The 17,117-nt window shown below is 40.6% G+C and overlaps 1 protein-coding gene across 1 annotated transcript; it reads right to left on the bottom strand.

The window, feature by feature from the left end:
* Window positions 1-161: 161 nt before the first annotated feature.
* Window positions 162-16,842, bottom strand: mex3a (mex-3 RNA binding family member A). The gene is made up of 2 exons (XM_084726945.1): window positions 16,307-16,842; window positions 162-9,020 (listed from the first exon to the last, which is right to left on the bottom strand). Exons 1-2 carry the CDS (start codon window positions 16,725-16,727, stop codon window positions 7,867-7,869), a joined length of 1,575 nt encoding a protein of 524 aa, XP_084583071.1. The 5' UTR covers window positions 16,728-16,842; the 3' UTR covers window positions 162-7,866.
* Window positions 16,843-17,117: the final 275 nt, after the last annotated feature.

The raw sequence follows: 17,117 nt of genomic DNA, 5'->3' as shown, positions 1-17,117 counted from the left end.
TTAGGTAATCACAGAATATTGAATACTGTAATTTTAATTACACAAGATATTTGCTCTAAAATTATGCTGTTCCTCTCATCACTGTCATTAAAATATGAATAGTCATCACCCAAGGATCAATTTAGCCATAAAACCCCTCAAACAACAAAAAACACAATTGGTTTCAATTGGAGATCATTTCATTTTTGTTTTATTAGAAACATTTACAATACATCTTGAATCTTGGAAAAATAACAAAGAACCAGAACTAACATGGCGCAGATACAATAATAATAATAAAAATGTCTCCAAAAAATGTAATTCACAAAAAAACATGTGCTATAACAAATAAACCTGCAATATCACATGCCTTGTAAGGGCATGGCATACTGTAACAGAGTTCAAAGACTTCTTTTTTTTTTCCATCCATCAAAGTTGACGGTCAGCCACAGAGGGCCACATTGGTAACCCTCTTTCACTGTTCACAGAGAAACCAGAAACTAACGCCAGCTGATGCTGGCCCAAAAACTAATGCACTACGACCACTATTAGACCGGTATGAAACACCTCTACTGTGCTGGAAAAATTGGAAACGCTACCAAAGACAAACTGTCAGACTGTATCGGCCTCTTTGGAAAAGGTTGCGAGTTTCACCAGCGAGCACCACTTCAGTCCCAATCCTTTACATGCAGCAGAAAATGTGCCATCGTAGTGTTTTGTCAAGTTTTTTCATCTGTATCAACTCTTCCGCAAACTAAGAACTTCAAGTTAATTCACGAGGTGCGAGCAGTCTTTCATCGCTAAACAGGTAACTGAGAAATACAAAATCCAACTTTGATGTGGGGACTGAAATGGTCTCTTCACCTGGCTCCAAACTCTAGTCAACTTCTCCAGTTTCCAAAGAGACTCCAACTATGAAAATCTACAGAGGAGAAACAGCCCAAGTGCACCGATGTTAAAAGATAACACAGAAACCTGCGCCGTTTCTCCTGTCTAAGTGACCATACAACATACATGCAAACTAGTACGGTAATGAATCTGTTGTGTGTATATGTGTGCATCTAGTTACATAGATCTACTACACAGTGCGCTGTTGTCCCCTCCTAGATGCCTCCGCTCGATTTGCACACTTCACCTAATGAACACATTAGGGGAAAGTCTCTCATAAAGGCTTCCTTTAAGCTGATTATGCTCTGTCGCTAGTGATCACAAACTGTCTGAGTAGTAGATGTAGAAAATGTATGAATGAAAGTGTGTACAAGTTATGTGTGGCCCCAATTGGCGAGAGGGTCACAGCTGCCTCATTCATTCCAAGCATTGCAGTCATAACATGTTCTATACGTTTGATAAGTAAAAGCGAGTTTAGATTACAGAGGAAATGAGTTATGTGTTTCAGTCAGTAACATGGGGTTAGTTGAAGGGGGGAAAAGGGGTTACAGCAAGCAGCACTACACAAAGAATGCTGATGCAGGAAAAATATATAATTGAGGCACAAAATTGATGCTCTGTGACTAAAATATCTCCAAATTCTAAAAAATATTATATTATTTTCTGTAATTATTCCATTGTGAATGCACTGATGTTGAAGTAGTGCACGTCTGAAGTTAAAATTTAAGCTATGGCTGACTCCCGTTCCATTTACTTCATTTACCATGAAGCACATGGGAAAGATGAGCACCCATAACTTTCATAAATAAAACTTCTAAACTTCTTTTCTCATTTTTACTTATTAGTAGAAACTGACTTCCCTGTGTTTAGAAATATATTAACTTCTTGTAATTTTAATTAAAAAACAAAATGTCTTGAGGTTACTCATAAATATGTTGCTTCATTTTTTTTACTTTTCATAAATAACATCCAGATACTGACTTTTTTCCTCTGCTTTCTATGAAATAATAACCCATGTTAGCAAAATAGATTTGAGAAATTGTAATATGTTTTTTTTTATTCATTTTAAGTTACTTTCTATAAATGTATGTGGAAGAACTCAAATATAGTCTACGTTGAAAACCTGTCGCAAATCCTTTCCAAAAAACAAACAAAAACTTAAAGCTCACTTGTAAATTGACAAAAACAATATAAGCATAAGGAGTGCATTGAGTTGAGTGGTCTTTTTTTTTTACATTCAAATGCATTACTTGCTCAATGTGTGATTTAGACAGGTTGGTACAATTGCTTAAGTGCATCCATTGAAAATAAGGATTTCCTATCACTCCTTAAAAGGGATTCTACATAAATGCATAAAGACCCTTTCATATCAAGAGAAGAAAAACATCAACAGTTTCTACCATTACTATAATAGTAAGCTTAATACAATATTGTAAATAATACTAACAAGAACTTAATGAATCAAATGTCACTGTGAGTCACCCCACCCCTTTGTTGCACCACTGGATTAAAAAGTATTTCATATTGGGTGAGTTGGACAAATGAAACTTACACCTTAGCATATTCTTAAGAATCATAATTAAACTTTATGTATCAATTAGTTAAACTACATGGTAAATATATGATTTTAAACCGATGTTCACTTTAAGGTCTTAAAGCTTTTTATACACTTCAGGTATCAGGCTGATGAATTCTTTATGCGATCTTAACTTTTTTTCTGATAAATCTTACCTACTGTACTATACTTTACTAACATGCAGTTGAACTTAAGGATACACTTAATGGCTCTCTAAACAATATTAACTAAAACCACAGTGTTGTTTTGTTCACTATTACACTGTCACCTTGTTCACATCTAATCCCTATAACGGTTTACTCTGAGGGTCTTAAAAATTAGGAATTCAGCCTGAATTTTCACTGACTTGACATTGTCAACACAATTCCTTCTTAATCTATTTTTCAATAACTTGGGCAGTCCTTTTTTTTTTTTTTTTATCTCAAAATCGGTCAAGTTTTCCAGAAAGATTAAGACATTCCCTGGACTGTTTTTCTCCCAACAACCAAACAGGACAATAGAAAAACGACTCAAAGGACTGTGTAAGTGCCAGGATGTGCTTTAAGCTGATCTCTTTGGGGAGAAGTAAGTCTGTTACCGGCGCCTCTGTAGTATTAAACTAATCTTACAACACTGAAACATGATATGCCTTCATTTCACAGATATCGATTGAGTGGCCTCTAAGACTTTTGGGTAAACAGAGCAATTCTAGCTATGAGATTATTTGTTAATATTCCTGATTTAATAAACTCTTAAACCAAGCAGATTTTGATGCTAAAATAAGTTAACTCAAGTGATAAGTTAGCTCATGTCCTCTCCTTGTGTTTTGTTCTTTGGCTATGTCTGACCTTTTTCTTTCAAAAAAACAAAAAAACAATAAAGATAAAAAAAAAAAAGTAGGTGCAAGTATCAAATAGAGCCGTGAAATCAGAAAGTTATTATTACTATGTAAACAAAAATCTTAAAGATATGCTGTAAGTAACACGTCTGCCCCTGTATGTAATAAAGAGTGTAAGGAATCACAGTTCTTCACATGGCTGCAGTGTTGTCCTACCCTCGACTTCTCACTGCTGTCTGCGAGTACGTTTTCCACCAAAGCCTTCAAGACAATCAGTCTGTCATAAGTAAAGTCACCAGCTCCTGCTTTTTAACAAACAGGACTGCTCTCAGTGCTTACGCTCTGGTCTCGTTGTTTGTTTACACTTGAGGGATCACTTTTACAGCGGTGAGATTTCCTCTTCAGTCACAGAAATTGCAGTTTCATCATTTCAGTGCTACTCAGGACAAGGAATCCTTAAGTTTTTTTTTGTCTTGACCCACCCTATGATCTGATTGATATTCAACATAAAAAAAATTAAGCAATCAAATAGCTAAGACCCTGATGAACACAACAAGAACAATTACTTATCCTGAAACTGTTGCTAATTAATTATATCTCTGTTTCTACACTGGCATGAATCCATAATGAATTTTAAGCAGATATGAGACAGAAATGCAGCGGTATTATCCTAATAATCAAGGTCAATTTCTGAATAGAATAATTATTTAAAGAACTTACTAAGCAGGCTCTTCTGTTTATTGTCCCAGTATAGTCCTATTATTGCTTTTCATCCTAATATACATACAAACTGATTTATTCATTAGGGGTTAGGTTATTACACATACTATTCCTTCGGGTTTTTATTTGAGATTGGATTTATACATCAGCGGCTTCATAAAGGATATTCATTATTACAGTTTATAGTAGCGTCTGGTTAATTTCTTATCTATATATTTGGATGAAATACTAAGTTAATCAGTTTAAATAATATTTCTTAAATGTATGGATCTATCTAATATACTATTATAGTCAAAAGGATGATGGGGCGCATATATAAAAGATTTACTCTCCCTAAAACTCATTTTGAATTCCATATGCTAAAACATTGACAATGACACCTTCAGCTTGTAAAAATAATCAAAACCTCACTTAAAGCGGGGCCTTTGTCTGGATGTAACCGATACACATACTGTATTTACATAGATGCTCAGAGTGCTTTCCCATAAAGTACAATACTCATTAACTTATACAGCGTCTAAACAGGGAGAATCTCCAATAAGCCCTCTCTTCATTAAACCAGTGCAAAACTCAACCAAGTCATCAGCATTGACTGAATGGATGAGAGGTCTCCCAAATTACCACTAGTACTACTGTAGTATTAAGAAGAACAAGAACCACCATAATACAAAAAAATGATAGGGAATCCTTATGTGCATGTCTTTCAGATTCTATGAAATGTATTTCACCATCAGTGGTCGGTTTGGTATTAATCAAATGCGCATAATTTGCAATAAGGTGCTCTACTTTATATTTTAAGTAAAGTGTTTGAAGGACCTAATTTTCTGAATCCCTTTACTCCCCACCCAAGCAGTTTGATTCACATTCGTTTCTCCAAAAATAAGTATTTTAAAAGTCGTTTTAGGGGGCGGTACTACAAAAGGCCAAAGTTGCTACCTTGTATGGCAATATTTTAATAAAAAACGTTAAGGCAGAAAACAATATAACAAAAATACTAAGTTCAAAGAACAGTGTCATACTGCCTTGAATTTGATGTTGAAAGCTTAAGCCAAACCACTGTGCAATGTCTCCATCCATAAAAAATCATAACTATTCTTTTATGTCTACATCTGATAGGTACTTTTTGCAAGTACAGTGCTTTCCCTGCAGTCCACGTACGTAATGCAAGTGGTCTGCTTTTTTTTTTTTAAAAGGAGGGGGCTTTGTGTCCTAGAAGACAGTTTGTAATTGTCAATTCTTTTTCTTTCTTTTTTTTTTTTTTGAGACAGAAGCCGAGCTGAATTGTTCTCTGGTACGACACGAGGGGCCTGCTGAATCACCGGTGTTCCCTGTCAACACACGTGTGACAACAACACAAAACTCACTGCTAGACTTGAATGATCAATAAAATTGCAGCACGGTTGATTTTTTTTTTTTTCCAGAGCATACTTCTCTCTTTCTCCAGCCAAAATGACCCCCCCCCCTCCCTATCATTCAACAGCTTTAATCCCTACCCCCATCCGCTCTCCTCTAGCCCTCTGAAATCCCCAGGCTGGGGCTAAGGCAGACGCAGAGGGTGTGTAATTTGATTCAGCATGAGTGCTGGTTAAATGGGGCGTTTCCTCTGCTTTCCTGTCAATTACAATTGTCTGATTTCATTCTGGAAGCTCAAAGCAGAGGAGGGAGGGGCTGCCATTGGCTGAAGCGCGGGTGTCCATAGTGAAGGGGCAGCTGCAGGATGTCCCATACAGTAGCGAGCTGACACAATCTGCACTGGCGCTGTCACACAAACAGGACCCTATACAAATTTCAGGGCGGTGCGGTTGGGGGGAGCAGAGGGGGGAGTTAATGCTGCACCCCGCGCGATAAGATCACGCAATCTTCCTTTTTGCGGGAGAGCACGTACGTTTTCATCATTTGCAAAGGGTATACTTCAAATTGTATGACATTAACGTTGAAAACAGGTAACTGCTATATCCTGATAACTGTAGATAATTTATTTCGCTGCTAAGCCTCCCCTCATTTCACAGGCGCTGCCAAATTCAGCTAGTGTCTTTCAAATTTTGTGTGTGTGTGTGTGAGTGTGTGTTTTGGGACAAAAGAGGCCCCCTCTCCCCAGTAGGGATAGCTCAGAGAAGCAGAAAAAGGAGAGGAAAAAGAGGGGGGAGGAAGGGGCAAGAGGGAGTGGAAGGAGGGGGTCCTATTCGCCCAGCTGCATCCAGACCATCCAGCCCCCTCTGTGCCTGTAACAGTGGGGTGGGGCAGTAAGGGGCTCGCTGCGGGACCCTACAGCTCCAGAGTCCCCACACGGTCCGCACCTGGACCAACCCATTTGCCTAATTATGAATGAGTAGATCCAGGCCGTGTCCGAGCTCTCCGCAGCCCACGCCGCTACCAGGCCCAGACAATACACCCCACTCAGAGAGGCCTTCGAAAGCAAACGGTCGAACTGTAAGCAGGGGGAGACATAAAAGCCAAAGAAAAGAGAGAAAGAAAGGGGGCTAGGCGAGACCTCCAACTTGGGGTCACAGCCACAGTGTGCCATGAAACACCTGCTCCTGTACAGCTTTGCTAATTACAGGGGAGACAGCTGGCCCCTCGGAGCTCACGCATAATGCTGTTAGAATTGGGGACGTTGAGTGAGGATTACTGATTTGGGACTCTGTATTTTTACAGTGTCATCTATGTAAATCTGCTGCTGATTCAGGAAACATTTTACAGTTATGCTCGGCTTCTGTCCACACTCTAATTCGCCTCTTTATTTACAGTGCACACCTCAGAGAAATGCTTGTTGACTGTGTCCTATATCGTTCAGCGACTGTGGCCAAATGACCACACAAGACAATAAAGCGCGGTTAAGGTGGCTTTGAAACAAGTCCATTGGGGAGACAGATATCGAGAACTAGCCAACTGGATGAATTCCAAGGCTTTCGGCCTCACAAATTAAATCAGTGCTTTAAGCCAACCGAGGAACCACATGCTTTTCAAGTGCCACGAGGAGCAAGCATTACTGAATCTTTTCAACAAACTGCAGTGACCAAAGTGTAATCAATGGCTACTGGAAAGAAAATTTTACTGATTCTTTGTACAACTTTCATCTGTCTCTGTGAGTAAGGATACCAATAAAATGCAACCAATTACTCTAAATAAATGATGTAGTGTCCTATCCCTTTTTAGGATTATTCTGGTTTCTAAGACTTTAAGGTACAAGTATGAAATAAGGGCATGTCTTTTGTTGTAAAGATTACAAGGCTTCGACTGGAACCAATCTATTCACATTTTCAGTTTTGCTAAAATTAATATCTATTTTGGACCAATTATATCAAAACCACAATCACAATAAAACTGAAAAGGCTGAATTCACCTTCACATCAGCTCTCGAAATTTCAAGGTATGATTGAAAATCCTATTTTAGACCAAGATGATTGTAAGGTGCAATGAAAATTCTAGCTTTTTTCTCCTTCTAATAACAACATTGACTTTCTAGGTCAGTCAGGTGCAGATTGGGTACCTCAACAATCATCTTCTTCCTTCCATATAAACCCACTTCATGGTAAAATAAAAAATTTGAATAATAAAATGTTCACATTACTGTCTACCTCTGCCTACACTGTGATTCATGAATGAAAAACAGCAGCAGTCCAAAAAACTGAAAATGCAAGGTACTATACTTCTCTTATAAACAAAACTTTTATAAAATATATATGCATATATATATATAAAAGAAAAACTTAAAAATATTTCTTATACTTTTTAGTAAAGCAAGCAGTGCCTTCTAAAATATCTGCTTGATTGTTTTTAAATTTTCTGAAAAACAAAAATGTGTATTATAATAATAATCATAATAACAGTAAATAATTATTGAACAAACACTGACAAAACTAATGATAAAAACTGATGTGGTTCCTTAAGAGAATATTCGGATGGCCTGTGTGACCTGGGTGTGGCACACGGGGCACTCCGGGTGGTTGAGCTCACAGATTCGGATGGCACACTCCATGCAGAAGAGGTTATGGCCACAGGGCACCAAGGCAGCCGTCACTTTGCTTTCAAAGCAGGTCATGCAGTCCCGCACAGTGGCCGGTGGCGAGTCCGGCACTGGCAGACGGCCTGGGAAACCCTCGCCAGCTGAGGTGGGCTCACTGTGGGCGCGGCGGGCCTGGGCATGAGGTGAGCCGGCTACGGGCACAATGCTGGTGACTGAAGAGTTGTTGGTGCTTCCGCCTCCGCAGGGCTCGGGTAAGCCAGGGGAGAGTCTGGTCAGGGGGAGCGGGAGGCCTCCGAAGCTCTTGGAACGCTGCTGGGCGTAGAAGGCCACCTGTTTGGGGTAGTCAGGGTCGCCCCAGCTCTGGGTGCCCTCTGATCCAAAATAAGAGCAGGGCTTCTCTCCAGAACTGGAGAAGTTGCCCTTGTTATAGATCCCCCCTCCCTCACCTCCTCCTCCTCCTCCCCCTCCAACCATGGCATCTGAGAAGTTCTGGCGGTAGCTGCTGGTGAGAGGCTTGCGCTGGCCCCCCTGCAGCCCCCACACCTGCTGTAACCGGCTCTCCAGACCACCGCTGCTGCCCGCTGGGCTGCTTCCACCGTTCGGCCCCAGACAGTCATTCTCATTGTTGTGGTCGTGCAGGCCTCCTGTTCGGAAAGCGATGTGTGCTTCGATCTCCTCGCGGGCCCGCTCGGCGTTGCTCGGCGACCCTGTGATTTCAAAGACAGGGTCGCGGTCTCGACTGGGAGTGACGATGTAAGTACAGGTCTGCTGCTGGATGCGTTTGATGGTGGAGCCTTTAGGCCCCACCACCAGCCCCACGACACGGTATGGCACTCTCACCTGAATGGTGGTCTGACCTGGCAAAGGTGTGGGCGGGGAGCCGCTAAAGGACACTCCCAGTTTGTTGCGGGATGCCCGGAGCATGGAGAAGTGCTCTGCAGCAGAGATGATTTCACGGCGGGCCAGTGCAACATCCTCCTTCCGGCCAGTGATTAAGAACACAGGCTCCTCTCCTCTAACGGGGGTTTTGATGTAGGTGTTGGTCTTGGCCCGCAGGGCTTTGATCTTGCAACCTGCAGAGACATCCAACATACATTTTAAAATAAGTAAATATGATACATTGGCTTTATTTTCTGACTCAAGAAGAAAGTGAAATGGTTGCAAGAGAGAACAGTAACAAATCCTGAGCTCTCCTTTGTTCACTATAAATTCTGATTTGTCATTGCTTATGACCAGTTTACCTTAAATATGTTGCAGATTTTATACTCGGAAAAGGGTAATTATCATGATTTGAGGTTTCAAACACCTAAGCATTAGTGTAGTTCTTCAGTGTATTTATTAGCTCTAAATCAGACCACGTCTTATGAAGAAATGGTTAGAAGTGAGAACACACTTAGTTATCAACCTTAACTAAAAAAAAATCCTAATTTGTTCACACTTAATTCAGATTTGTCATTGTTAATGACTACTCTACCTTAAATATGTTGCAGGTTTTTACTTGCAAAGTAATAATTATCATAATTTATGAGGTTTCCAGGACCCAAGCATTGGCGTACTTCTTAAATGTACTTCTTTATTAGCTCTATATCAGCCAAATATCTTGTTACAAAACAGTTACAGGTGAGAACACACTTAGTTGTCAACCTTAACTAACAAAAATCCTTTCCTTTGTTCACAATAAATTCAGATTCGTCATTATTTATGACAAGTTTACCTTAAATATGTTGTAGGTTTTTAATGGCAAAGTTGTAATTATCATGATGATGTTAATAATAATGAAGATATAATAATGAATATCATTATGAGGTTTCAGCCACATAAGCATTAGTGTACTTCTTCAGTGTACTTATTTATTAGCTCTAAATCAAATACACATCTTACCAAGAAATGGTTACAAGTGAGAACACACTCAGTAATCAACCTGAGTTAACAGAAATCCTCAATTCTCCTTTCTCCTTCAGATTTGTCACCAGTTATGACCAGTTTAGCTTAAATGTGTTGCAGGTTTTTACTTGAAAAGTTGTAATTAGCATAATTTATAAGGATTCTGGCACATAAGAATTACTGTAATTCTTCCATGTACTTATTTATTACCTTTAAATCACACATCTTGCTAAGAAATTGTTATGAGAGCACTCTTAGTTATCAACATTAACTAACAGAAGTTATCACCTCCCCTCTGTTCACTATAAATTAAGATTTGTCACAGGTTAGGACCAGTTTATCCTAAATATGTTGTAGGTTTTTACTAGCAAAGATGTAATTATCATAGTTTATGAGATTTCTAGCACATAAGATTTACTGTAGCTCTTCAGTGCAGTTATTTATTAGCTCTAAATCACACATCTTGCTAAGAAATGCTTACGAGAGCACACTTAGTTATCAACCTTAGCTAAGAGAAACCCTTAAGTCCCCTTTGTTTTCTCTAAATTCAGATTTATTCACTGGTTGTGACCAGTTAAGCTTCTACGTATTGCAGGTTTTTACTTGCAAAGTTGTAATGATCATAATCTATGGGGTTTCTAGCATCCAAGTGTTAGTATACCTCTTCAGCGTACTTATTTTTGAGCACTAAATCATACATATTACTAAGACATTGTTACCAGAGGACAAATAGTTATCAAACTTAGCTAGCAGGAGTTATCAACTCACATTTGTTCACTGTAAATTAAGATTTGTCATCTCTTATTGCCAGTTATCTTACGTTGCAGTTTTTTGTTTTACTTGCACCAATTATCATGATTTATAAGCAGTGCTGTCCTTCTTCAGTGTATTCATATTTATTCGCTCTAAATCAGACACACGTCTTACTAAGAAATGGTTACAAGTGAGAGCACGGTTAGTTATCAACCTAAACTTACACAAATCCTGAGCTTGCCTTTGTTCACTGTTAATTCAGATATGTCATCATTTATTACCAGTTTAGCTTCATATGTTGTAGGTTTTTACTTGTAAAGATATAATTATCGTAATTTATGAGCTTTCTAGCACCTAAGCATTACTGTACTTCCTCAGTGTACTTATTTATTAGCTCTAAATCAAATACACATTTTACTAAGTAATGGTTACAGCTGAGGACATGTTTATCTATCAACTTTAGCGAACATAAACCATCAACTCTCCTTTGTTCACTGCAAATTCTGATTTATTCACTGCTTATGACCAGTTTAACTTAATATGCTGCAGGTTTTTACTTGCAAAGGGGTAATTATCGTGATGTATGAGGTTTCCAACACTAATGCATTGGTGTGCTTCTTCAGTGTACTTATTTATTTGCTCTAAGTAAGACACTCATCTTACTAAGAAAAGGTTAAAAGTGAGAACACACTTAGAAATCCTCAGCTCACCTTTGTCCATTCTAAATTCAGACATATTCACTGATTATGACCAGTTTAGCTTAAATATGTTGCAGGTTTTACTTGCAAAGGAGTAATTATCAAAATGTAGTAGTTTTCCCAACACCTAAGCAATATACATCATTAGTGTACTTATTTAATAGCTCTAAATCAAACACACATCTGACAAAGAGATACGCGGATGGTGCAGAGGCACTGACCAAACGTAGACATGGCTGTATTGAAGGGCTGAGAGCTACAGCAGACACAATACATTTGCAATCACTTTCTGACCTCTCCTTGAACTTAACGAGACAATACAGTCCACCCACGTATGCTTCGTTTTTTGGCCATTTATTCCTCTACATCTGTCCTGTTTCTGATCAGTGTGTAATAGTTTACTCTATTAAGTGCTTTTAAGGCAGTCTTAACACGAGAGAGTGCAGGTTAATGTTATTTCATGACAAATTACCTGATGTTGTAATGGGACAGAACAGAACATACAGTAAATCAGTAATTATTTTGGAGGATTGTCAAGTACATTCGAGGTCAAGTGGAACGTGGTAAGAAAGACAGAGCAGTTCTGTTTATATTACAGCCCATAAAGAATGCATCAAGCATCGCACGGGTCAGTTTTCATTCAGAAATTCAGCTTCCTCATTAAGACATGCACATTTATTGATGACTTAACCATGCCTTTCCTGTCTCGATGGTGTCTTAAAGAGGCCGGTGTGTCTTTTGTTGACGAGCAACAACCATCGGGCACCTTTTTATCTATCTCGTGAGCTCATCTCATCAGACTCCAGGTGCTTTAGATCACACAGCACATCATTGCTTTACGTATCTGGAAATCATAGCTGCAGGTATCAAAACACCTTAGGTTATAGACGAATGTCCCTCTAATGCTACTAAATAGGTCCACTTTGTCCAGGAACACTTCCTTCTCAGGGACAAGTGGAACGAACAGAAGGACAATGATACTCTGAAGGTTATTGCTCGTACCCAAAATCTGGAAATGCCCTTTGTGGCCACTGTCTGGTATTAAGCTAATAGACCTGTTCATGCCATGGGGGATCAAAGAGCAATTGCCAAATTCCTTTTCACAAACTACACTGCACCTTTTAATTAGTCCAAATTAATGTCTCAATTAAAGAATTATCTGTAAACAAAATAGGCAAAGATTAATTAATCGCAACCAGAAATTGAGGTCACTGGTGACAAATTTATTTTCAGCTGTTAGGCTGTGGCGTAAGAGGTGCCTATGATTCAAAACAAAGCCACCCCTTGATCTGAAGAGCTCCAGAGGAAGATACAAGAGCATCCTCGGGAATCAATGCCTGTGACTCTGACAGCAGAAAACAATCATATCCAACCCTTTCTTCATGACAGGATGCTCCGTTTGCCAGATTTCACCAGGCGGGCTGTGATGCAGGGTGCTGAGAAGAAGAAGGGGGTGTGTATATGTAGTGCCAACTAACGAAGGGCCTGATTTAAAAGCAGCTCGACTCAAATCCCCCCAAATCAGCACTTCTTCTCGGTCAAGGCAAAAGGGTCCTCTCACTGCACTTGTGCTCACTGGATCCACCCTCCGGCTGTCTTCAGTTACCCCATTAAAATTCAAAACTTACACTTCAGAGTAAAGAACAGGAGCCGCAATGGGAGACAAGGGGCACTTAGCAGCACAAAGTGAATCCACATTACCACAGCAGTGGAGCAAGAAAGGGGAGTATCGGTAAAAGAAGCCACCTCGACTCCTCTGAACCCCCTTTGACATCATTCGAGACCTGTTTGTTTTTGTTGCGAGATAAATCAGGATTTGCTAATGGTACCTTACCCACCCTGCAGTCTTTGTACTTCTTCGCTCAGTCCAACCGCCTATTAGGCCGACTCCCTCTCCTGACAGACAACCATGTGGTATTGAGAGTGTGCAGTGAAGTGGGGCTCATGAGGAGCCCCTTGTGCGGAGCTCCAAGGCGTGACTCCCATTCAGCTTTTAGATGCTGCACTGCCCTTCCGTCCCCATCCTTGTTTTCTCTGCCCCTTTCACCCATGGGTTCATCACAACAGTTAACAATGGGTGCAGCCACATAAACAACACCACCAAGCAGAAGGAAAAAAGACACAAGGGGTGTAAGAAAATATCAATATACTTGAGTAGTGCAATATTCTGTTTAGTGATACAGGGTTTATCGCTAATGTTTTCTGGGCAAGCGGGGTGCAAATCTACTCGCCCGAAGTTGATTTTTAGGTGCCCGAAAAGTTTTTTTTATTATCGGTTACCAAATAACAACATCATCTAAAGTTAGTTGTCCTGTTCAATACAGGGTCTATAAAATGTCAGAAAATTATGGAAAATGTTCATCCCAGTTTCTCAAAGTCCAGGGGGACGTCTTTAAATGTCATGTTCTGTCGGCCCAAAACCCAAAGATGTTCAGTTTAAGTTATAATAAATGGAGAAAAGTGGGAAATCTCCACATTTGAGAGGCTGAAAACAGCATATCAGCAATTTACGCATGAAAAATTACTTTAACTATTAATTGACTTTCAAAATAGTTTAATATTTTAATGCCGAGCTGGACAAGTGAGTTGCTAGATTTACAAGCCTGACATGGCATTTTACTTGCCCCAGGCACGAAGGCAATCCTTATTGTTGATCCCTGTGACACTGTATTGATATCATCAGATTCCTGCCAATACACAGTCCTAAAAGACACACAAAAAAATCGACCTCTGCGTAGGGGTATAAGAAAATATTGTTACACTGAAGTATTGCAGGATTCTGTTTTGTGATACTGAACTGAATTCTCAAAAACTCTGTATGGTGATGACTGCAAAGATTTGTGGCAGTGGTTAGTTTTGTGTTGTGTTTGAATCTCAACCGCTAGGTAGTGGTGTTGTTATCGGTCATCACTGTTCTGATTGCAAACAACTTTGTAAACTTCCAATATGATGGTGTGTTCTTAATACTATGAAAGTTTTCCTAAAATTAAATTTAAAAAAAGGAGTATATCACCTTGCTTACAGTATTGCAGTATATTGAATCGTAGCCCCTGTATCATGATATGTATCATTTTGACAGATTGTTGCCAATACACAGGCCTAAAAGACACTAGGGGGGTAAGAAATATCAATACTTTTGAGTATCAAAATATTATATTTCGCGTTATATCGATTCTCAAAAACACTGTATCATGATATATGTAAAGATTCACTGCTGTGGTTAATTTTGTGTCGTGTTCAAACCTAGATAGCAGTGATGTTATCTATCGTTACTAGTCTGATTACATAAAATTGCCAACTTTTAAACTCAGATTTTTATGTACATGGTGGTGGGTTTCTACCACAGTTTCCCTAAAATTAGCGTTAAAAAATAGCAATATTTTGCCTGGCTAACAGCATCGCAACATATTGAATTATAACAACTGTATCTTGATACGTATTGTTTTGCATGATTCTTAGGGGTGCACCATTTTGCACAGTTTGTGATAAATTATGATTTTTTTCATGATCCAAAAAAATCATATCCTGATAATAATAATATTGTGGCTTGTTGACAGAATGACGTCACACTGTTGCACACAGCAACAACAAACTAAAAGAAAAAGTGCTGCTGGTACCGGCTCGACAATGGAGGAGTTAGTTCCAAAAAGGGGAGTGACTTCAGTGGTTTGATTAAAAAAACATAAGCTATACAATAAGTCATGTTAATATGTAAGAACTGCAAGAAGACTGTACCTGCAAAAGGGGGCAACACAACAAACTAATTTCACCACTTCCAGCAGGCCCCCGCTTGAGTATGAGGAAATCCTGTGAGGAGAACTCAACAGCTATTGTGAGCTCTGAACAAAATTTGTTTTCTGTATTTTGTCATATCGTCAAGAATATCGTCATCGTAGAAATACCCCGTATATCGTTACATTATTTTTCGAGCCACATCGCCCACTCCTACTTCAAAACCAACTTCAGGTTCAAGCTTGTTCACAGCTTGACTGCACATAAATATGGAACTTGGATGGAGTGAAAAATCACCTGACAACAGCTTTGCTGCAAATAAGCACAAACAACAGAATAAATATTCTGTTTTTTAAAAAAAGGATTCCCACCTCCTGGTGCAACTTCTCGCTGAGTCACCCTTTAAGGCCATCCCGTGTGCCAAGCAGCAACACTGTCTTAATGCAGCCCCTCCCCTCCATCCCCCGACTTTCACACCTTTGTTTGACAGCTGCTGTCATTCAACTTCAGCTCTTTGTTCAATAAAAAAAAAACCTCCAACTGGAAGAAAACGGGGCAGAATGTGCAATGTGTCTGGAAATGAACTTTCCAACTCCCTCGTTTGAAAAAAAACAAGTGGACCACGCTGGCTCTATTGTCCAATTGTGTCACTGGGGCAGTGCGCAACATAAACAACGAGCTGAATAAATTTGGAAAGAGGCAAAACACCCTCCACCATTGAGACCAAATGTGTAAAAAAAATGGCTCGTTTTCCTGCACAACCATCTCAAAGTGAAAGACATTCCTCTCCTCGCCTGCTGCACGTTGCCTTTTTGAACAGTCTGGCGCGTCTCAGACGACAAAGGAAGCAAGTGCTCTCCGTGCTCCAGTGTGTGTCTGTGCGCTGACATTGATGGCGTGGATGTAAAATAATTCGCCCAGTAGGGAACGGGGCTCTCTATCTCTCTCATGCCTTCTGTGCAAATTCAATTTTTTTTTTAGAAAAAAAAAGCAGAAAATAAACACAAAGAGGCGACCGACTTGTTTCAATGTACGAGTGTTTATGATGAGTACACGGGAACTTGCAACATTGTGGCAGAAAAAGTGGGAGGCTGATGTCTCGGGGGAGTACAAAAAACACGCGAGCACACACACACACACCACTCCCTTTTCTTTGTCAAATAACACCAGGTAACAGTTAGAGAAGAAGAAACAAAGCACACAGGAGAGCACGGCGGGGACAATGCACAGCTGTTAGTGGGATAAAAGCACAAGTTTGAAGGGGGGGAATTATTTGCAAGCCAGCGGTTTACCTTGTCTCCCCACTATTTCGGCCACATGTTCAGAGCTGGGCACTGGGACGCATTCTGTTATGTTGCAGCCTCGTCCTTTCGTCTCACTTGAGGAGCTCTCGTACAGGGCGCACAACTTGCTCTTCCCTTGCAGAATCGCCGTGTCCCCGCCACCTCCGACGCTGTTCGTGTGGTTGTGGTGGTTGTTGTTATTGTTACTCCGGTCCTGTACTCCTGTTGTTGGGGCTCCGCCGCCGTCCTCGCCTTCCCCGAGCCCCAGCAGAGACAACTGGCCCAGCGCGACCCTGAGGGCACGGGAGTCGTCTTCCTCCTCGTCGGGCGCCACAAGGAGACCTTCGCTTCCGAAGCCGGAGCCGGCCAGATCCCCGCCGTAGCCCCCATTTTTCTCCATGATCCCTGCTAGAACCAGCAGGCTAGGCATGGCTAACAAAAGAGTGTGTGAGACAAAGACAGGGGAAAGAGACTGGAGAAACAGCACCCGTGCCGCCTCCTCCTCCTCGCCCCCTCCTCCTTCCAATTCCCCCCTTTGCGCTAGTCCCTCCCATAGACCGGCCCCCTCTCTCTCTATCCGCCAGACTCTCAGCACAGTAGTCTCTCTGCGAGCTCCAGGCGAACGGGACACAAGGCCGTCTGCACGATAGATGGGGCGGGCGATGTGTTGCTCCACCCAGTCTGGTTTACACAGCTCCCCTCCTCGCCGAGACAAAACGAGCCGCCCTCCCGTTGTACCATTCCGTCTCAGGTTGCCGAGCCCGTGGCACCTCGCATCCAGCTTCCTCCCCGGCACATATAGAAAAGGAAGAAAAACACC

The sequence above is a fragment of the Lutjanus erythropterus genome, chromosome 9, assembly GCF_056507025.1.
Source record: "Lutjanus erythropterus isolate fLutEry1 chromosome 9, fLutEry1.hap2, whole genome shotgun sequence".
In the NCBI taxonomy this organism is placed as follows: Eukaryota; Metazoa; Chordata; class Actinopteri; order Lutjaniformes; family Lutjanidae; genus Lutjanus; species Lutjanus erythropterus.
This window is presented reverse-complemented; position numbering and strand designations above follow the sequence as displayed.

Excerpts from the sequence above, each read along its gene's own strand:
- mex3a (XM_084726945.1), bottom strand. The coding sequence starts at position 16,727 with ATGCCTAGCCTGCTGGTTCTAGCAGGGATCATGGAGAAAAATGGGGGC. Across the intron at positions 9,021-16,306 it reads CGAAATAGTGGGGAGACAAG|GTTGCAAGATCAAAGCCCTG; the intron begins GTAAACCGCTGG and ends ATGTCTCTGCAG.